At 42.6% G+C, this 16416-nt stretch overlaps 2 protein-coding genes and 1 long non-coding RNA gene across 4 annotated transcripts in view; 1 reads left to right on the forward strand and 2 right to left on the reverse strand.

The window, feature by feature from the left end:
- Window positions 1–331: 331 nt before the first annotated feature.
- On the reverse strand, window positions 332–10977 carry dpysl2a (dihydropyrimidinase like 2a). 2 transcript variants are annotated; one of them, XM_004544241.4, is made up of 15 exons: window positions 10893–10973; window positions 10630–10794; window positions 8116–8204; window positions 7844–8028; window positions 7508–7672; window positions 7153–7214; window positions 6939–7019; window positions 6789–6857; window positions 6577–6697; window positions 6326–6482; window positions 5924–6065; window positions 5626–5796; window positions 2640–2819; window positions 2367–2553; window positions 332–2283 (listed from the first exon to the last, which is right to left on the reverse strand). In XM_004544241.4, exons 2-15 carry the CDS (start codon window positions 10669–10671, stop codon window positions 2192–2194), a joined length of 1743 nt encoding a protein of 580 aa, XP_004544298.1. In that variant the 5' UTR covers window positions 10672–10794; window positions 10893–10973; the 3' UTR covers window positions 332–2191. The 2 variants fall into 2 exon arrangements, with proteins under 2 accessions (XP_004544298.1, XP_076746857.1); XM_076890742.1 differs by having other exon boundaries at window positions 10630–10977.
- Window positions 10978–11935: 958 nt separating this feature from the next.
- Window positions 11936–16161, reverse strand: bnip3la (BCL2 interacting protein 3 like a). The gene is made up of 6 exons (XM_004544244.6): window positions 16014–16161; window positions 14667–14937; window positions 14492–14573; window positions 14300–14406; window positions 14042–14191; window positions 11936–13743 (listed from the first exon to the last, which is right to left on the reverse strand). The coding sequence occupies exons 1-6, from the start codon at window positions 16063–16065 to the stop codon at window positions 13695–13697; spliced, it is 711 nt and encodes a 236-aa protein (XP_004544301.1). The 5' UTR covers window positions 16066–16161; the 3' UTR covers window positions 11936–13694.
- LOC143421465 (uncharacterized) overlaps window positions 15878–16416 on the forward strand; it is a 75188-nt gene continuing 74649 nt past the window's right edge. The window contains exon 1 of the long non-coding RNA XR_013101123.1: window positions 15878–16005. This is a non-coding gene — a long non-coding RNA (uncharacterized LOC143421465). The remainder of the gene's footprint in view (window positions 16006–16416) is intronic.

A 16416-nucleotide genomic window follows, 5' to 3' on the forward strand; every position in this document is an offset into this window, starting at 1 on the left:
AGAACTGAAATTCACACAGAAGAACAAACTAGCTGAACATGTTGAAAATGTACATAAGAAAAACTGTCTAATGACAGAAGAAAATTAACCCCATTCTAGAAAACATCTGAATGAATATTGAAAGCTCATATTCTTTAAATCACTGGGAGAGTGGAATTAAATGTCTGAACTCAAGAATCTCAAATAATTCTTGGATAATTATCCAAGACTGTAACTATGATCAAAACACTTTTTGAACCATGAGGGTCCCAAGGACTTGGTCTACACAACAGTGTGTTTTGTATTTTCCTGGTGTCAAAACATCTTTTATTTATTAGAAAAAAGAAAGAAGTCAGTACCACAGGTTTTATTTTTATTATTTTAATCCACTGAAGTCAACACAACCAAATGCTGACAGGATCGATGATTTCCTCCCAAACTCTGGTATCCTACAAAACATACATGAGCAGTAGTATCACACTAGGTGGAGAAGGGCAAACAACAGTGCTCAACATTACAACCCAATGACCATTATCAAGAAAGTTTCCCAAATGTAAATCACTTCACATTATAGCTTGGCATACAAAACCTACACTTTGACAAGGCAATGAGGAGGGGGGAAAAATCCAGTGTTTACAGTATGGCTGCACAACGCTGTGTGACCGATACGGTTACTAGCTTGAGTGAATCTGGTGTTGACAACGTCAGGCAGATAGATAGAGAGGAAGGAAAACGATATACCCGGTAATTCATTCACAACACTAACACCGAGAACAGTGGACACATCATCAGCACACTGTGTGGGGGGTTTCATGTACATACAGAAGCATTTCTTTTTTTCATCAGGTCTCAAAAAACAACTCATCGTTTCACATCTTTAAAGAGCCTTCATAGATACAGTGTGCTATCAATATCTTTACAGAACAGGCAGGCAAGTATTTCAACACATATCCTAAAACATACAGACAAATCTGTTACAAATAAAAAGTTGCAAGCTCACATACAGTTTCAACCATTTGGATTGTTACAGGTGCAAAACGTGTTCTGTTAAAACTGGGTAACTGGTGACTCGACTCCGGCTGCTGTTATTACAAAGCTTACACGACTGCTGTGACATCATCTGCACATATACAGCAATGGTCATATATATTTTTATATATATATTTATAGCACCAGGTGCAGAGAGGTTGTGGGCAAACCTTCCAATCGAGCTTCTTCGACTGACTATATCCTTAACCACATCCAGTGTTGCTATTATTGGAAGCTTTTCGCCCAGACAACCTATCAACCAACATGAGGGGAAAAAACGCGAGGAAGAAATGAGGGAAGAGTGTGTTTCTCAGGCAGAACACTAGCAATTTCTCCCCCGGGGTGAAGCTAAATGAGTGGTTTAACCCTAAAAATACCCTTTTCTTTTCCTTTCAGTGCAGTCAGCGTTTTCCAAAATGACTTAAAAATGTTAAAACATAAAACATCAAAAAGACAATATTTTTAAAAAAATGGAAACAGAGTGCAACTATATCACTAAAGGAAGACAGGTGAATTGCTCAGCTCAATACATGGCTTAAACTTAAAACCAAGCATAAATTCAAATACTGCAGACTTGAGGTGTTATTGAAAAACAATATTCTACTATCTAATTTCTCATTTCTGAACAAACAGTCTCATAACAGTAGAAACAGCATTGTTAACGGTGGCAACAGAGGCTCTGCTTTCAGCTAAAGATGGCTGATGTCTGAGAACCACCAAAACATTCTAATACGTGGAAAACGAACAGCGCAAGAAGAACAACCGCCAAAGGTTCCTGTTGCTAAAATATTCCTTGGGGTGAATTTTGGGTCAGCTTATTGAGCCAAGAGGGCAAATAAACAATCACATGCAGCTGAAAATATACAAAAAAATGTAAACAAATTAATTTCATCAATAATCAAACTGGCCGTGAAAACAGCATTAAAAAAAGAGCTGCTTCAATTCACTTGATCCTTCCTCGGTATTTAACTATCTCGAGACGGTGAAGCGAAATGGAATAGTGCTTTCTTTTTTCTTTGCATGAGGTGACGTGGTGGTATGTGTGAATATTAATAAATGGTGTGGGCTGCATAGGGGAGTCGGAGGTGATCAGCAAAGGGACGTGATGTGACATTTGTAAGAGCAGCCTCTGGTCCCGTGTGGCCCTGCGACCCCCCTCCCTGGCTATGTGGAGAAAAAGTGCTTAGCCGAGGCTGGTGATGTTAGCTTTTCCACCGGGAGGAGCCACGATGCGTTGAGTGGTGCGACGAGGAACGTTGTCATCAATTTGGGCGCCTAAAAATATTTTCGAATAAAATATTAGACAATCTAAATGGCCAGCTGTGAAAAAAGGCAAACTGGCAGGTGTTCTGACTCACCAGACAGACTGAAGCCAGACTGGTGAAGGTTGCGCACAGGCTGGTGAGTAAACTGCTGTTGTTGCTGCTGCTGCTTGGCAGGGGAAGTCTTCACCGAGGAAACTGTGGACATCACCTTGGGAGTCACAGTCACCTCACAAACTGGCCCGTCGTACAGACCCCTCGGGACTCCTCGCAGCTCTGTGAGCTAAACATAATAACACGGTCATTCGTATTATAAGAATGAGGTCTCCGCAGCTGTGGCTGCTCCTTAGATACACGCACAGGACTCACCCTGCTGCGAGCTTTTATCCTCTTGTAAACGTGGTCCGGGAAGGGTTTACGGCCGATGTAGCGCCCACAGCCCTCCGTGGTGTGAAGGCTGCCCTCCTCCAACACAATCTTGCCCTGGCTGATCACCACCAGAGGACCTCCACGCACTTCTGTCCCCTCGAAGATGTTGTACTCCACAGCCTGGAACACGAAGAAGTTTTATGGTTTTACAAGATTAGCAGAAATCTCTTAAAAGTCCTAAATAAATATCTGAGGTACAGAAGCAAAAGTAAATTTCCCTGATATCTTATATTGCATCATATCGATTTTTTTTTTTTTGCCTGCTTTAATCCTTTCCCTCAAAAAGGCGACCATTTGACGACCTCCTCTGTACCTTAATGATGAGTTAGAATAGAATAGAATAGAATTCAACTTTATTGTCATTGCACATGCACAGGTACAGGGCAACGAAATGCAGTTTGCATCCATCCAGAAGTGCTTTAGTGATATAGATATATTACAATATATATTAGCAATAATATAGATATGTAAGTATATTACAGAAATGGGTCTATTATGTTATAATGTACACGGTATGAAGTATGTTGTGAATATTCTATAACTATAAGTATGTACAGGCTGTAGTGAGTACAAGCTATGTACAGGATATGAACAGGATATAAATATGAAAAACTATACAGAATATGAAATAAATAACTTTACAGGAATCTGAGATATACAGCTATACAGAAATGGGAACTATGCAAGTTGTAAACAGTTGTAGGGTTAAAAATTATCGTATGTACAGAATGATTGTTTACACAGAGCTATACAGTAGTGCAGTTAAGGTAAGTGAGGGTGTGGATAATTTCTACAGAGGCTATATAAAGTGCTAGTGGTTGTGAGTGGTGGTTCACTCCATGTTATTATTGTGTGTTTGAGGGTACAGTTGTCCATTGTGTGTGTGTGTGTATGTTCAGTCCATGAGTTTAACGTGGGTCAGATGTCAGGAGGCAGAGTTCAGGAGTCTGACAGCTGTGGGGAAGAAGCTGTTCCGGTACCTGGTGGTCTTAGTCCGGAGGCTCCTGTAGCGCCTCCCAGAGGGCAGGAGGGTGAAGAGTCCATGTGATGGGTGACTGGGGTCTCTGATGATTTTCCCAGCCCTTTTCAGACACCGCTTCCTGTAGATGTCTTTTATGGCAGGAAGTGGTGCTCCGGCGATGCGCTGGGCAGTTTTCACGACCCTCTGCAACGCCTTCCGGTCCGAGGCAGAGCAGTTCCCGTACCAGACTGTTATACAGTTGGTCAGGATGCTCTCGATGGTGCAGCGATAGAAGTTCACCAGGATGTCTGAGGACAGGTGGTTCTTCCTCAGAGTCCTCAAGAAGAAGAGGCGCTGGTGAGCCTTCTTGACCAGCTTGGAGCAGTTGGTCGTCCAGGTGAGATCCTCGGAGATGTGGACTCCCAGGAACTTGAAGCTGCTCACACGCTCCACAGCCGTCCCCTTAATGTGGATGGGTGGATGTGGGTCAGCATTCCTCCTGTAGTCCACGATGAGCTCCTTGGTCTTCTCGGTGTTAAGCAGCAGGTTGTTTGTGTCGCACCACTCAGCCAGACGATCCACCTCCTCCCTGTAGGCGGCCTCCTCGTTGTCACTGATGAGGCCAATCACCGTGGTGTCATCTGCAAACTTAATGATGGTGTTGGAACCATCAGCAGGTCTGCAGTCGTGGGTGAAGAGGGAGTAGAGGAAAGGGCTCATCACACAGCCTTGTGGTACACCGGTGTTCATTGTGATGGTAGATGAGCAGCGGTTATCCAGCCGGACATGTTGGGGGCGGTTGGTCAGGAAGTCCAGTAACCATTTGCAGATGAGGGAACTGATACCCAGGTCTGTCAGTTTCCTGATGAGTTGTGAGGGGTGGATTGTATTGAACGCTGAACTGAAGTCTATAAACAGCATTCTGGCGTAGGTGTTGTTGTTGTCCAGGTGTGAGAGGACAGAGTGCAGTGCGATGGAGACTGCATCCTCTGTGCTCCTGTTCTGGCGGTATGCGAATTGGTGGGGGTCCAGGGTGGGGGGGAGACAGGATTTGAAGTGTGCTAGGACCAGCTGCTCTAAGCACTTAGTGATGATGGGGGTGAGTGCTACTGGGCGGTAGTCATTGAGGCAAGATGGGTTGGAGTTTTTGGGTATCGGGACGATGGAGGTGGATTTGAAGCAGGCCGGTACCACAGCGTGGGCCAAGGACAGGTTGAATATGTCTGTCAGCACTCCTGCAAGCTCCTCAGAACACGCTCTGAGAACACGCCCGGGGATGCCATCGGGACCTGCAGCCTTGTGGACATTGATCCTGCTCAGCACCGCTCCTACATCGGTGGGGGAGAGAGTCAGAGGTTGGTGGTCTGGCGTCACGTCTGCTTTGGTTGTGGTTGTGGGGTTCCCTCGCTCAAAACGAGCATAAAAGTTGTTGAGCTCGTTGAGGAAGGAGACATCAGAGGATGCGGGGGAGGGTTTGGTGGTCCTGTAGTCTGTAATGGTCTGGAGTCCTTGCCACAGTTTTAGTATATATCAATAAAAATGTGGTTTCCGGGTTTTTCCAAGAGTTACTTCTGATGTACACCCAGTCTATAAGCACAACTGAAATATGACAGAAACCCCTCAGCTGAGAGCTTTAAGTCAAGTTGGCTTCAAGGGGTAAACAGTTAACAAGATGCCATTTAGTATAGTGAACAGTGCAACAAGTCATTTTTTAAATTTAAAATTTGCATAATAAAACAGAGGATATATTTGAAGCTTATTTTTCACTCAGATTCCTTGTTATTCTCTATCTTTTGTCACTCCTGCCTGTTAATACCATATTAGTACCTCACTTGCTAACACAGACCAGGCTCAGCATGCAAAGAGCATTTGAGCTTAAGAATTAGGTCACATTATGTATAAGACACACAAATGACTAAATATATTGGGAATCAAGAGTCGTAACAAGCTATGTAAATATCTGACCAGGTTGTGGCTCTTAGCTGAGATGATCTTAGTGACGTCTGGGTCCCACAACACAAGGTCGGCATCGGACCCCACGGCGATGCGGCCTTTGCGGGGGTACAGGTTGAAGATCTTGGCCGCGTTAGTGCTGGTCACTGCCACAAACTGGTTTTCATCCATCTTTCCGGTCACCTTTAGTGACACGACAACAGATCGCTTAATTTCAGTGAGTGTAAACATGCGGCGAGGTTTGCCGGGGATTTTGCTTTATGTTCCAAATTTTCTGGAATGCGTGAAAAGTGGGTCACATTAAGCTCACCACACATTTGTCCCAGATTAGGGACATCCTCTCCTCGGTGCCGTTGGTTCCCTCTGGGATGAGGGAGAAGTTATCTTTGCCTACCGCACGCTGAGAAGTTTGGAAAGTACAGTGAGCACTTCCGGTCACCTGCAAGTCCCCGCTACATAAGAAACAAAGCGAGATATCCTTCATGTGTGTGATGTGTAATGTGCCATTTTAGATTAATTCATCCGAAAATGTTTGAAATGTAACATTTTTATTAAGGCTGCTCATGGAAATGTTATGATTATCTGCTGTCATCAGGTGTTCGATAATAAATGTGATTACAGATACAGCTGAAAATTCAAATGCAGCACACAGCTGTAACATCTGTCAAATCACTGCGTTACAGCTGTTTATGTCCTAGCTTAAAGCACCTACCATGACAGCAGGGAGTTGAGGTAGTCGGGGGTGGTTGGATCAGGACTAAGTGGTGGAGAAGTGACAAAGGCTGCTGCCTTGGCCCAGTTCTTACTCCAGTAATGAGTACCATCTGTGCCCAAGCTAGCAGAGATGGGCTCTCCATAAACCACAGCACCTGCAGGAGCAGACAGGATGATGTCAACGCTACGTGTCAGGAATACAAGCAGAGTAAAAAAAGAGAAAGTATTTTTATAAGTTTCTCTTCTTACCCCTTTTTCTAGCCAGAGCAATGACATCAGCAGCACTCTTGCTCATCACCTTGGTGATGTAGAGGGGACAGTTGGTCTGATTGGCGATGGTGACAGCACGATTGACCGCCTCGGCCTCTACCTGCGGATAATGAGGTGAGACACAGGTGATTCTTCTGTTCCACACTATATCCAGGCTGTCGCTTGTCACTCTTAGACATCATCAGTCTTACCTCCTCGGGGCGGCTGAGCACGTGACCTTCAGGTCCTGTGATCCCCAGCTCTAGAATACGTCTCTGCTCCTAAAACATCCACAAAAACATTATTATCAAATACTGAAGTATCTGGTTTGACATCACTGACTTTATAAGGGGCTACGTTACCTCTGCAATGATGTCTCCATTCTCAGCATGAACCTGGGCGATGGCTCCGAGATCTCTGATGACACTGAACACCTCGTAGATCTACAAGAACATGGAGAAAAGTGGTCGAGCTCATTGGGGGGGGTGGGGGTCATTTATACCAAAGACATCTAAAAGCCTACAAAACATGTGCTGTGACAGACGACTCAGCAGAGATCCCAGCAGCCAAGCATACCTGAGAGTCAGAAAGTTGGAAAACATCCTTATAAGCCAAATAGACCAGGAAAGAGTTGACACCTGAAGGAAGAAAACTTATGAGAGAAAACAGCCAAAAGGTGGAATAAAGAGAGCAAAAGAGGGAAAAACCCAAAGCGAAGGGAGGAAGTAAAAAAACCAAAAGGATAAAAAAAAAATTGCACAGCAAAAATTTTAGGTTATTGCAGGTTGATTTTCTTTCCTACGCAGTCAGAGAACCACTTTTTACAACAGGGAAATGGCAACATTTCACCACCCCAGTAAAAAGTCAGATAAGTCTAAAATTTTGAGCCGTACGTGGGAGACATGAGCTGAGTACAACTCCGACTACATACCATGGTCCTTCACTAAAGTCTCCATCTCTTCCTGGTTGCCTTTGTTCCACTCTGTGATGTCCACATGCAGAGAATAGTCACAGCAAGACTTGCTGTCAGCCCACTCTCTCCACTGTGTGAAGGCAGCAACCAGGCTGACGCCAGGCTCCGGCACCACATGGTCAACTATAGAATACAAACAAGCAGGTCTGATTTCATGTGCACAAGCAAACTGTTAAATTAAATCATACGCTTGATGGCATTCACATCTGCAATGTCATAATCCCCAAAACAACATCGCTGTATGTGTAAACTGGCTGAAAATACACGAGCAAGTCTGTCTGATGTGTCACATACTGATCATGGTTGTCCCCCCAGCCAGGGCCGCCCTGGTACCCTGGTAGAAATCATCCGCAGCCACCATGCCTCGGTCAGGCATCTGGAATCGGGTGTGCACGTCAATACCCCCGGGCATCACCATTCTTCCATGAGCCTCAATGATTTTAACTCCACCAGGAACAATAAGGTTGTCTCCAATTTGCCTCAATGAGACAATCAAAAAGAAAAAAATCAGGCATAAAGAAGTGAATGAAGTTACAAAAAGCAAAAGCAGAAAAAGAAGGACTTACTTGATGACTCCATCTTCCATGTAGATATCAGCCAAAAACGACTGATCATCGTTCACTATCTTCGCCCCTTTGATCAGAAGGCGGTCACTCTGAAAGGATGAGACAGCATTTTCTCAGCATTAGCTAAACCAAGCAATAAATATTTTATTTTAACTTCCAGCAGCCAGCAGTTTGATCCATGACTCAACAGAAAATCTTTTACCCACAAACACAGTTTTAGAAAAGAAGAGTGACCGAAGCTAAAGCTGTGAATATTTCCCAGATTGCTCAAAGTCTCATGCAAAGCATGGCTTGATCCATACCAATCCTCAACCTGTCTACATGATGACTAGGATTAATTTAGTAGACTTATTCATGCATAACAGACACATCATTTGAAGAGAGGGAAAGATTCTTAGCGCAGGCTCTTGAGTGACACAATTGCCTCCACCTGAATGAGATGAAAGGAAAGCATAACAGGCTGGCCTACTTCTCCTAAAGGCTTTCTGGGGTCTCCGAAGATATAAAAAAACGTTTTGCAGCAAAACTCACAGCAGGAAACACTCAGTGTGTCCAGCTTTACAGACTGCAGGAAGCATTAAGTGTACAGGGCATGGCTGACATGATCTCACAAACCACTGCGCTGACATAAGTGGGTCATTTAACCTGTGTCCTTTCTGTGCCCGAGTGGTCAGCAGCTAGTGTACTGAGCTTGCGGTATACACATACAATATCAAATGTAGTCCTCAACTTCCAAAATGAATGTGCCAACATCTAAATCATATATCAGATGCTGATCATTACCATAAACTCCAAAATAAGAAAAAGCAACATCTTCATCTTTTATGCATCAATTATCAGACAATTACCACACAAATATATTGGGTAGCCAGAATCGAAACTATCGGAAATATTAGCTATTTGCTGATCCATCGTTTCAGCATTTAGAATCACGGATATGTTAAAGTTAAAAAGCAAAGAGAAGATGAAAGAAACACCCTTCAATTATTTGTTTGCATAGTTTGTCCAACAGATGGCGCTAAGGAACTTCCCTCCTGGCAACGCATCCTTAAAATGCACAAAAAGGGTACTCTGTTTCACCTTGGTGTGTCTGAAAGGAAAACTATATCAGAGGATATACCATAACTTTAAGTCATTGTTTTAAATAAAAAGCATTTGTTTGACCCTAATCTTAGTTTTGTGTTTTGTTTTTTAATTAAAGACAAAAGCCGTTGGCATGTCTCTTTTAATATTACTGTGTAATAACCATGAATCAACTATTAACAGACAAATTCTGGATATTGATGGATATGACACAGTTAGAGATTACAAAGAAAAATTTAAAAAGACCTATACAAGAGCCAAACTCTATAAAAGAACACACAGCCTCAATCAAAATCAAGCTGTGCGACAAACAACTGCACCTCAATATGGTGCTAGCAGAGGTTAAGTTGCTGTGAAACTCTTAAGGCACATTCTTCAAAGGACTGCTATTATTCCTGCTTTAGTGTGCTTTGAACAAATTCAGCTAGTGCTTTTCAGACTAACCTTGGCATTTTGTTTAAAGCTTTGCAGAGTGAAACTATCTAGTTCATTCACTCCAGACTAATAGGTGGTGTTGTACTGAGTGTGAAAGCCTGGGAAAGGCTGGCTGTAGAGTTGCTGCTGTCTGCATGGTGTGTCTGGGATGTCAGACTCGTGTGTTTATGACCCTGGATCGACCTGCGAAGGACCTGACAACCATCTGTATGAAACACAGCCAGTACATAAAAGATTTTGATGTGATTAAGTGATCAAACATAAAGCTGCTGAGTCTATATGCTGCAGAATCAGCCCTCTTGCTGCATGATGAAAGCATAGGGTTTGGATGGGAGCTGTGCAATGACCTACTTTGCGAGTGAGGTTTTACTTCTTTTAACTATCACAGCAAGCCTGCTGCATTCCCCCTAATGATTATGTGTGGTCTGGGTGAAGAGCTGCACCATAAATCAAAGCAAAATTAATGTATATTAGCAAATCAGGATCTGTAGCAATATTTGACTGAATATGAATCAGGATTTTTTTTAATCCATAAACAAGAAAGAAAGACAACAAAAAAACACATAGTCCACTGAAGAGGGCAGGCATGGTGGATGCTGGAGGATAGAAGGTGGAAGATGAAAAACGACACAGTGAGGGAATCTGTGTCTAAACCTGTTAACTACACCCTTCAGGCTGAGGATGCTCTGAGAGAATAAGGGCTAATAATGGCAGCTAAATGACCTGATCTGAGTATTCATTACAGAGAAAAAATTGTAAGACCCAGATTTCAAATGAGGAATTGTTAAAAGGCTTGCACACTAGCTGGTTACCATCCCAGGCTGTCGGTATGTGGAGCTGGGCTGCTGCTGCTGCTGCTGTTGACAGCGTCAGTGTAAATGGATGGATAAGCGCTGGCTAGCTTTTGGTCTAAACTGTGAAGCTCACCGTACCCTTTATACACCCTTTATACACCTCCACTGCAGGACAGATATGATAAAATGAAACAAAACTCACTGTAATTCGTGGGATGTTCTTCTTTCCTTGGTACCCCGACATTTTGAAGCTCTCTCCGACACGGGTGCCCCCTGCCTCTTGGCTAACGCTAGCTAGCGAGACTGGAAAACCTCAGCTGCCAATGAAAGGATGAATGGATGCTCCGCTTGTTGGCCAGTCGACGCCCTGAGAGAACAATGCCTCTGTCTGAAAATGTCTCTATATATGAAGTCAAGTTCGCAGCGTGCGGCCTAAAAACAGCAGCCTAAAACGACAAGTTGTACCTCTGTCTCGCACTCGTAGACCTTGATTCACTCCTATAACGGGTCCCTGAAACCCAGACGAGCTCGAAGGAGAGGAGGGCCACAATGAGGAACGGCGCATGCGCACTGCCCCGCCCTGCTCTGCTTTAGCTCCATGTTTCTGTCCTGATGTGATACATGCAGTTTGGAGGCGAAATATGTTTTGCACAACCTGTTAGATCAGACGGACACGTCAGGGGATAAAAGGAGTACTTTAACAAAAAGATTAATCTCCTGATCTAGAAGTTGAACAGTTTATACAACTGCTCATATGAAAGGCTACTCTTCTCACAACAGCATTTTGGCACTGGATTTACAGTTTGTGACATACCATGCATTGATTGTTGTATGGATAAACTTTTGATAACTATAACCAGTAGAGCTACAGTGGGGGAAATAATTATTTGATCCCTTGCTATGTTTGTAAGTTTGTTTACTTGCAACAAATATGAAGAGTATCTCATTTTTATGTCCCCCTCCTTATGTCCCATGGCTCATGTACAGACTCGTCTGAAGTTCTCCAGTTTGTCAGCGAAAATTTGGGAGAAAGCGCTGTGGTCAGATGAAACCAAAATTCAGCATTTTGGCATGGTTGAGGAAGCAGAGTATGTTCCAATGAACACCAACCCCACAGTCAAGTACAGGGGTGGGAACATTATAGTTTGGGGCTGTTTCTGCTGACAGTACAGGATTACTTTATCTCATTGAAGGGCCACTGGGGCCATGTACCATACCGTCTTGGACGACTACCTTGTTCCTTCCATTTCTATGTAAGTGAGCAAACTTACAAATTCAGGAAGGATTAAAATAATTATCATCTTTACAGTAAATCTACAGACCTTATACTGTATGACATCTTCCAAACTATCTGACAGTGTGTTTCTTCACCGCTGTTATTAACAGTGCACTAAAGAGTAGAAATGCTAATAAAAAGCACAACTATAACCCTATCTTTTATAAAAATTAAAACGTCCACATTCATGAAGATCATCTGAAACCTCTTTAAATGAACTACTAACAACAAATGAGGAAGCAACAGACATTTTATTTTGGATTCACACACATTCACTTTCATCCTTATTACGCTGAGTGCTTTGTTTAATGGTGATGAAATGTAAATGACTTCCAAAGACAGCAGCTGCATTTGTTTCAGCCTCTGTATTCAGTACAAAGTCCATTCAAGTTTTAACACACTGCTCACTATTCAGCTGTGCAGAAAGCCCATTATGATGATATGTGCCTTTTATACTTGAAAAATGAATTCAATTCTATGGATCTCTATTTACTTCCTTTGTATTTTTTTTTCACATCAGCCACTGTATACAGTACAAACTTTATATTCCAAAAATTCCAAGTATTGCACACTTATCAACTGTACATAAATCTGTTTTCACATGCACAGTTTAGGAATTAGTACGAGTGCTTCCAAACCAACACAGCCAACAGCCAATACTGTAAGTTATAGCCAATTTTTCCATATTGTTATGGTCTGATCCATTTACAGACACTGACAGAATAATCCAGTCAGCATATCAGCATCAATATACAGAAATGCATGCATTTTCTCCAGAAAATAATTTCTTTAAAAGGTACACAGACACTGTACGCTAGATGAAATTACTGTACAGTGAAATCCAGATTAAAATCTGATAACACTTTTAAACGAGAACCCCTAGAAACCCCTTCTTCCTCCTCCGTGGCGATCCTTTCTGCCACTGAAGCTTCAATTAAACGACAGCAAAAACACATTACTTACACTGCCACGATGCATGAGATATAATACGCATTAGTATCACTGTATAAACAGATTATACAATGTCGGAAAGTATCTATTACAAGGGGCAGATCACAGCTTAAATTAATTTTTCACATCTACATCTTTAAATACCTAAACATATAAGAAAATGTAAAAAAAAAAAAAAAAGTCTCAAGATAAATCACCGATGTGCAGTGGTGAAGCATACAAATTTGGCACTTTGCCACTGATGCTATATTATGTGTTAAAGAAGAAGATATGTAGGCAACAAAACAAATAAAAATAGCATATGGCCTGGTATACTGCGTTCCAGCCTTTAGGTTGCCACTATTATAGCATATTCCAACTATTTCTGTAAAATTCTGGAGCTACATACAAGATAAATGTTTACGCTTTCCAACCTTCAGAACAAAAAAGCTTTTAAACCCTCTGCGGTCAAAAAGATATAACTTCTATTATTAAAAATGTGTGGAATTTAAAAACTGATCCCACAGTGCAGTACCCCGTCCCCCTACTACAACCACGCTTTCACTGCACCTCTAATGTTAAGCTCAATAAGTTAAGGCGATTCAAGTCCCTTTTGTTCCCAGAGCCGATTAATTAGTTTCTTGCAGATATTAATTACGAAGGCAACAGAGGACAGACGCAGTCCAATTTCTTGTAACTTAACAACAAGGCAAGTAAAGAAACTAAAACCCTGAAGCAACTTCATCTGAAATCCTCTTGTCTCGTATTTTTTAGTCGAACAGACGACGAATACTTTTCAGGTGGAACAGACTTTGTTACCTACTGCATATATGCAAATTTGTGACAACTGTGTGTACAGTGTTGTCCTCGGTCAAAATCTGATGGAGCGCAACCACGGTTACATCATGTGTACGACTACATCTACGATGCAATATAATTTTTAATGGTGATCGGAAGGGAAGTGCGGGTGTACAACAGATGCAGAGAGAGAGCTTGACCACACGAGGATGGCTGAGTGACTTGGAGAAGGGAGAACATCTAGGCACTGCTTCATTTTCTACTCAGTAGGAGCTGGTGGCGGCTGTTGCAATTCTCTTCCCAATGTACACTCTGGGAAAGAGGAAAAAGGAAAAAAAAGGAACAAAACTGAGTCAGTTTGGAAAAAAGGAAAAGAACAATAATATTTTGCAACAGTACTAGATAAATGATGATGCTCATTTATAACAAGTGATAGATTAAAATTAAGGTATACACTTTATAAACATAACATGGAAGCTGTCTCTTTGAACGGCTATAACTTCTAGATATGATTGTTGCAGACAAACATATAATTAGGGCAACTTGAGAAAACTCCAGCTGGTGTAACAAAAAGCTCAGCAATGGTAGAGATGCGTGACTTTTGACTTACCCAAGCCCAAGAGCCAGGATGTGTGAGATGAGTAAGGAAGGGATAAAGACTTTGAGAAACTCGGCAGAGAAGATGCCGCCTTTCTTCATGACTCCACTCTTTCTCATACTTAGAGAAACGGAACGTCGGGGGTGCCTAAAGTGGAACTCTCTGATAGGAAAAATTAAATGACAGGTTATTAAAAAAAAGAAAAGAAGAAAAACACAGCTAAAGACAGTCTCCTGACATATCAGTAAGTAGCTCTGAAAGCCTGGTTACTTTGGTGGAATGTTTTCAGGTCTGCTCGACCAGTCAGCAACCCAGTCTACTTCTTTGTTCATCAAAATGTCTTCCTCTCTGTCCTTCTCTGCACAATCTTCCTCTGACTGCAAATATAAAAGATGAAGCGATTAGATCAATGAAAAAGACTTTAAAGGGTCTTAAACTTTAGAGCTGAATACATAGCTTTACCTGACTACCTCTTGGGCTGGACATTTCCACATCAAATGTAATCTGACCCTCATCCTGCTCTGGACTTGGTGGCCTGTGAGGGCTTAATCAACATGTTTGGAGTAAGAAAAAAAACTTCTCAATAACAAACACACATATAAGGCCTTGAAGACCAAAAAATGACTTTTCTTCCTACCTATCGCAGGAGGAGTTACTTGGGCTGGATTCGTGTTGTGCATCCAGGAGGATCTTTTCCATGTCCCCGTTGTGGATAGAGGAGGACGATGGCACATGCTCTAGTCCTCCAATTAGGGTCTCATCACTTTCAGGCACCACTTCCAAGGTCTGCAGAGTTTGACTCATACCAGTATTTGCGTTTATTTGGTCTGCAGCAGGTGGTGTTAGCAGGTTGGTCTGCCTCCCCTGGGCCCCTGTATTCCCATTTAGCTCCAGCTCCACCCAGGACCCTTTGTAAAATAAAGATCAAGAGGACACAAGGAAGGTAAGCTTGCTGTGATAAGGCACAAACCTCGCAGCTGATTACACAGCACATAGAGACACACCCTCAAATGGAAACAGCTGACCTACATTTTCTGCACCGCTGATTCTGCGAATTCAAATGAACCGCCTGTGCACCGCATCCATGATGGCACGCATTTCTTTGTACCACTGCCCCATAAACAGCCTGCACTCTTTTTTTTAATCAGCAGACGGAAGGGTGTTGCGTAATCTCTCGGAGCCTGCGGGTTTGTGTGAGCGCACAACGTGACAGCGTGAGACGCCCTTTCCCGAAAACAAAGCATGGTGTATTTGTTTGGTTCGCGGATGGACATAAAAATAATAGATTGCACATTTACAGAAGCATTTGCCATCAGTGTTGCTCCCATGCGAGGTCTTGCATAACTACAGAGCGCACGGTGAGACAGTTTGCCCAGACATGTCGCTGTTCCAGCTGTGGTGCTGCCACGCATGACGAAGAACATCCCGAGAGCTAATGTGATGGCGCTTTAGTCGCTTGAAGTGCGAGCACACCTTAAGTGTTGTTTTAAATGTTTTTAGCTGTTTGCCTGCATGCAGTTGGGTAAAAATTGCGACCACTGCCTTCGGTTAGATTTGATGTATAATCAAAAGTGCAAAGGGCTTTTGAGTAAAGAAGTAGCTTGCCCACACAAAAATATACGGCCCATTATAGGAAAATAATAATTTAACAAAAAGGAAGTCACAAAAATCCCCCAAAATATTCAGTGTTTTGCCTCAAAGTTGTTTTCGTTGCTATTGAAGCCCACCTAGCTTCAATCTTTGTACATGATTGGCCAGTAACGCGTCCATCAAAGCTTTTCTAAGACGCTATTGGCTCATTTGAGGTGACGTCAAACAACATACCCCCGCCCCTCCCAGTCGACGAGGAAATTCCACCCTCGATATAACTTTTACAATAAAACCTTCGCAGTAGCGGTATTTTTCACACACACAAGCGTCCATTACGAACATGTAAAGTAACGACTACGACGTGGAGCCGGGAAAACCCGAGGACGGTACGTACCCTGAAGCCCGGGCTCTTCGTTATTGTTTTGTTGAGCCGTCGCGGTGGACATGTTGACTATCCTGTTTTAGCATTCAACATGACACGCAGACAAACTTCCAAGTGCGCAGGCGCTAGATCTGTCCAGAGTCCAAACAGACAACAAAGGCTGGCTCTAGATCAGAGATGGCGTTTTACTTTTTCCCCCACCTTTTGGTTACGTTATTTAAAAGCTGATTTGAATAATGTACACAATTGCAAGATTTAAGAAAATAGAAATGTTTCTTTTTTCCTTTTTTGGGTGTGAGGGAAAGTAAAAAAATATTTCTACTAAAATGAAGTCCCACTGTATACACAGAAATCAGTTCTCTGATAGCATCCGGTGTATTTATAACCGATGTAAAATCATAAAGCACTGTGTTGG

The sequence above is a fragment of the Maylandia zebra genome, linkage group LG12, assembly GCF_041146795.1.
Source record: "Maylandia zebra isolate NMK-2024a linkage group LG12, Mzebra_GT3a, whole genome shotgun sequence".
NCBI lineage: Eukaryota > Metazoa > Chordata > Actinopteri > Cichliformes > Cichlidae > Maylandia > Maylandia zebra.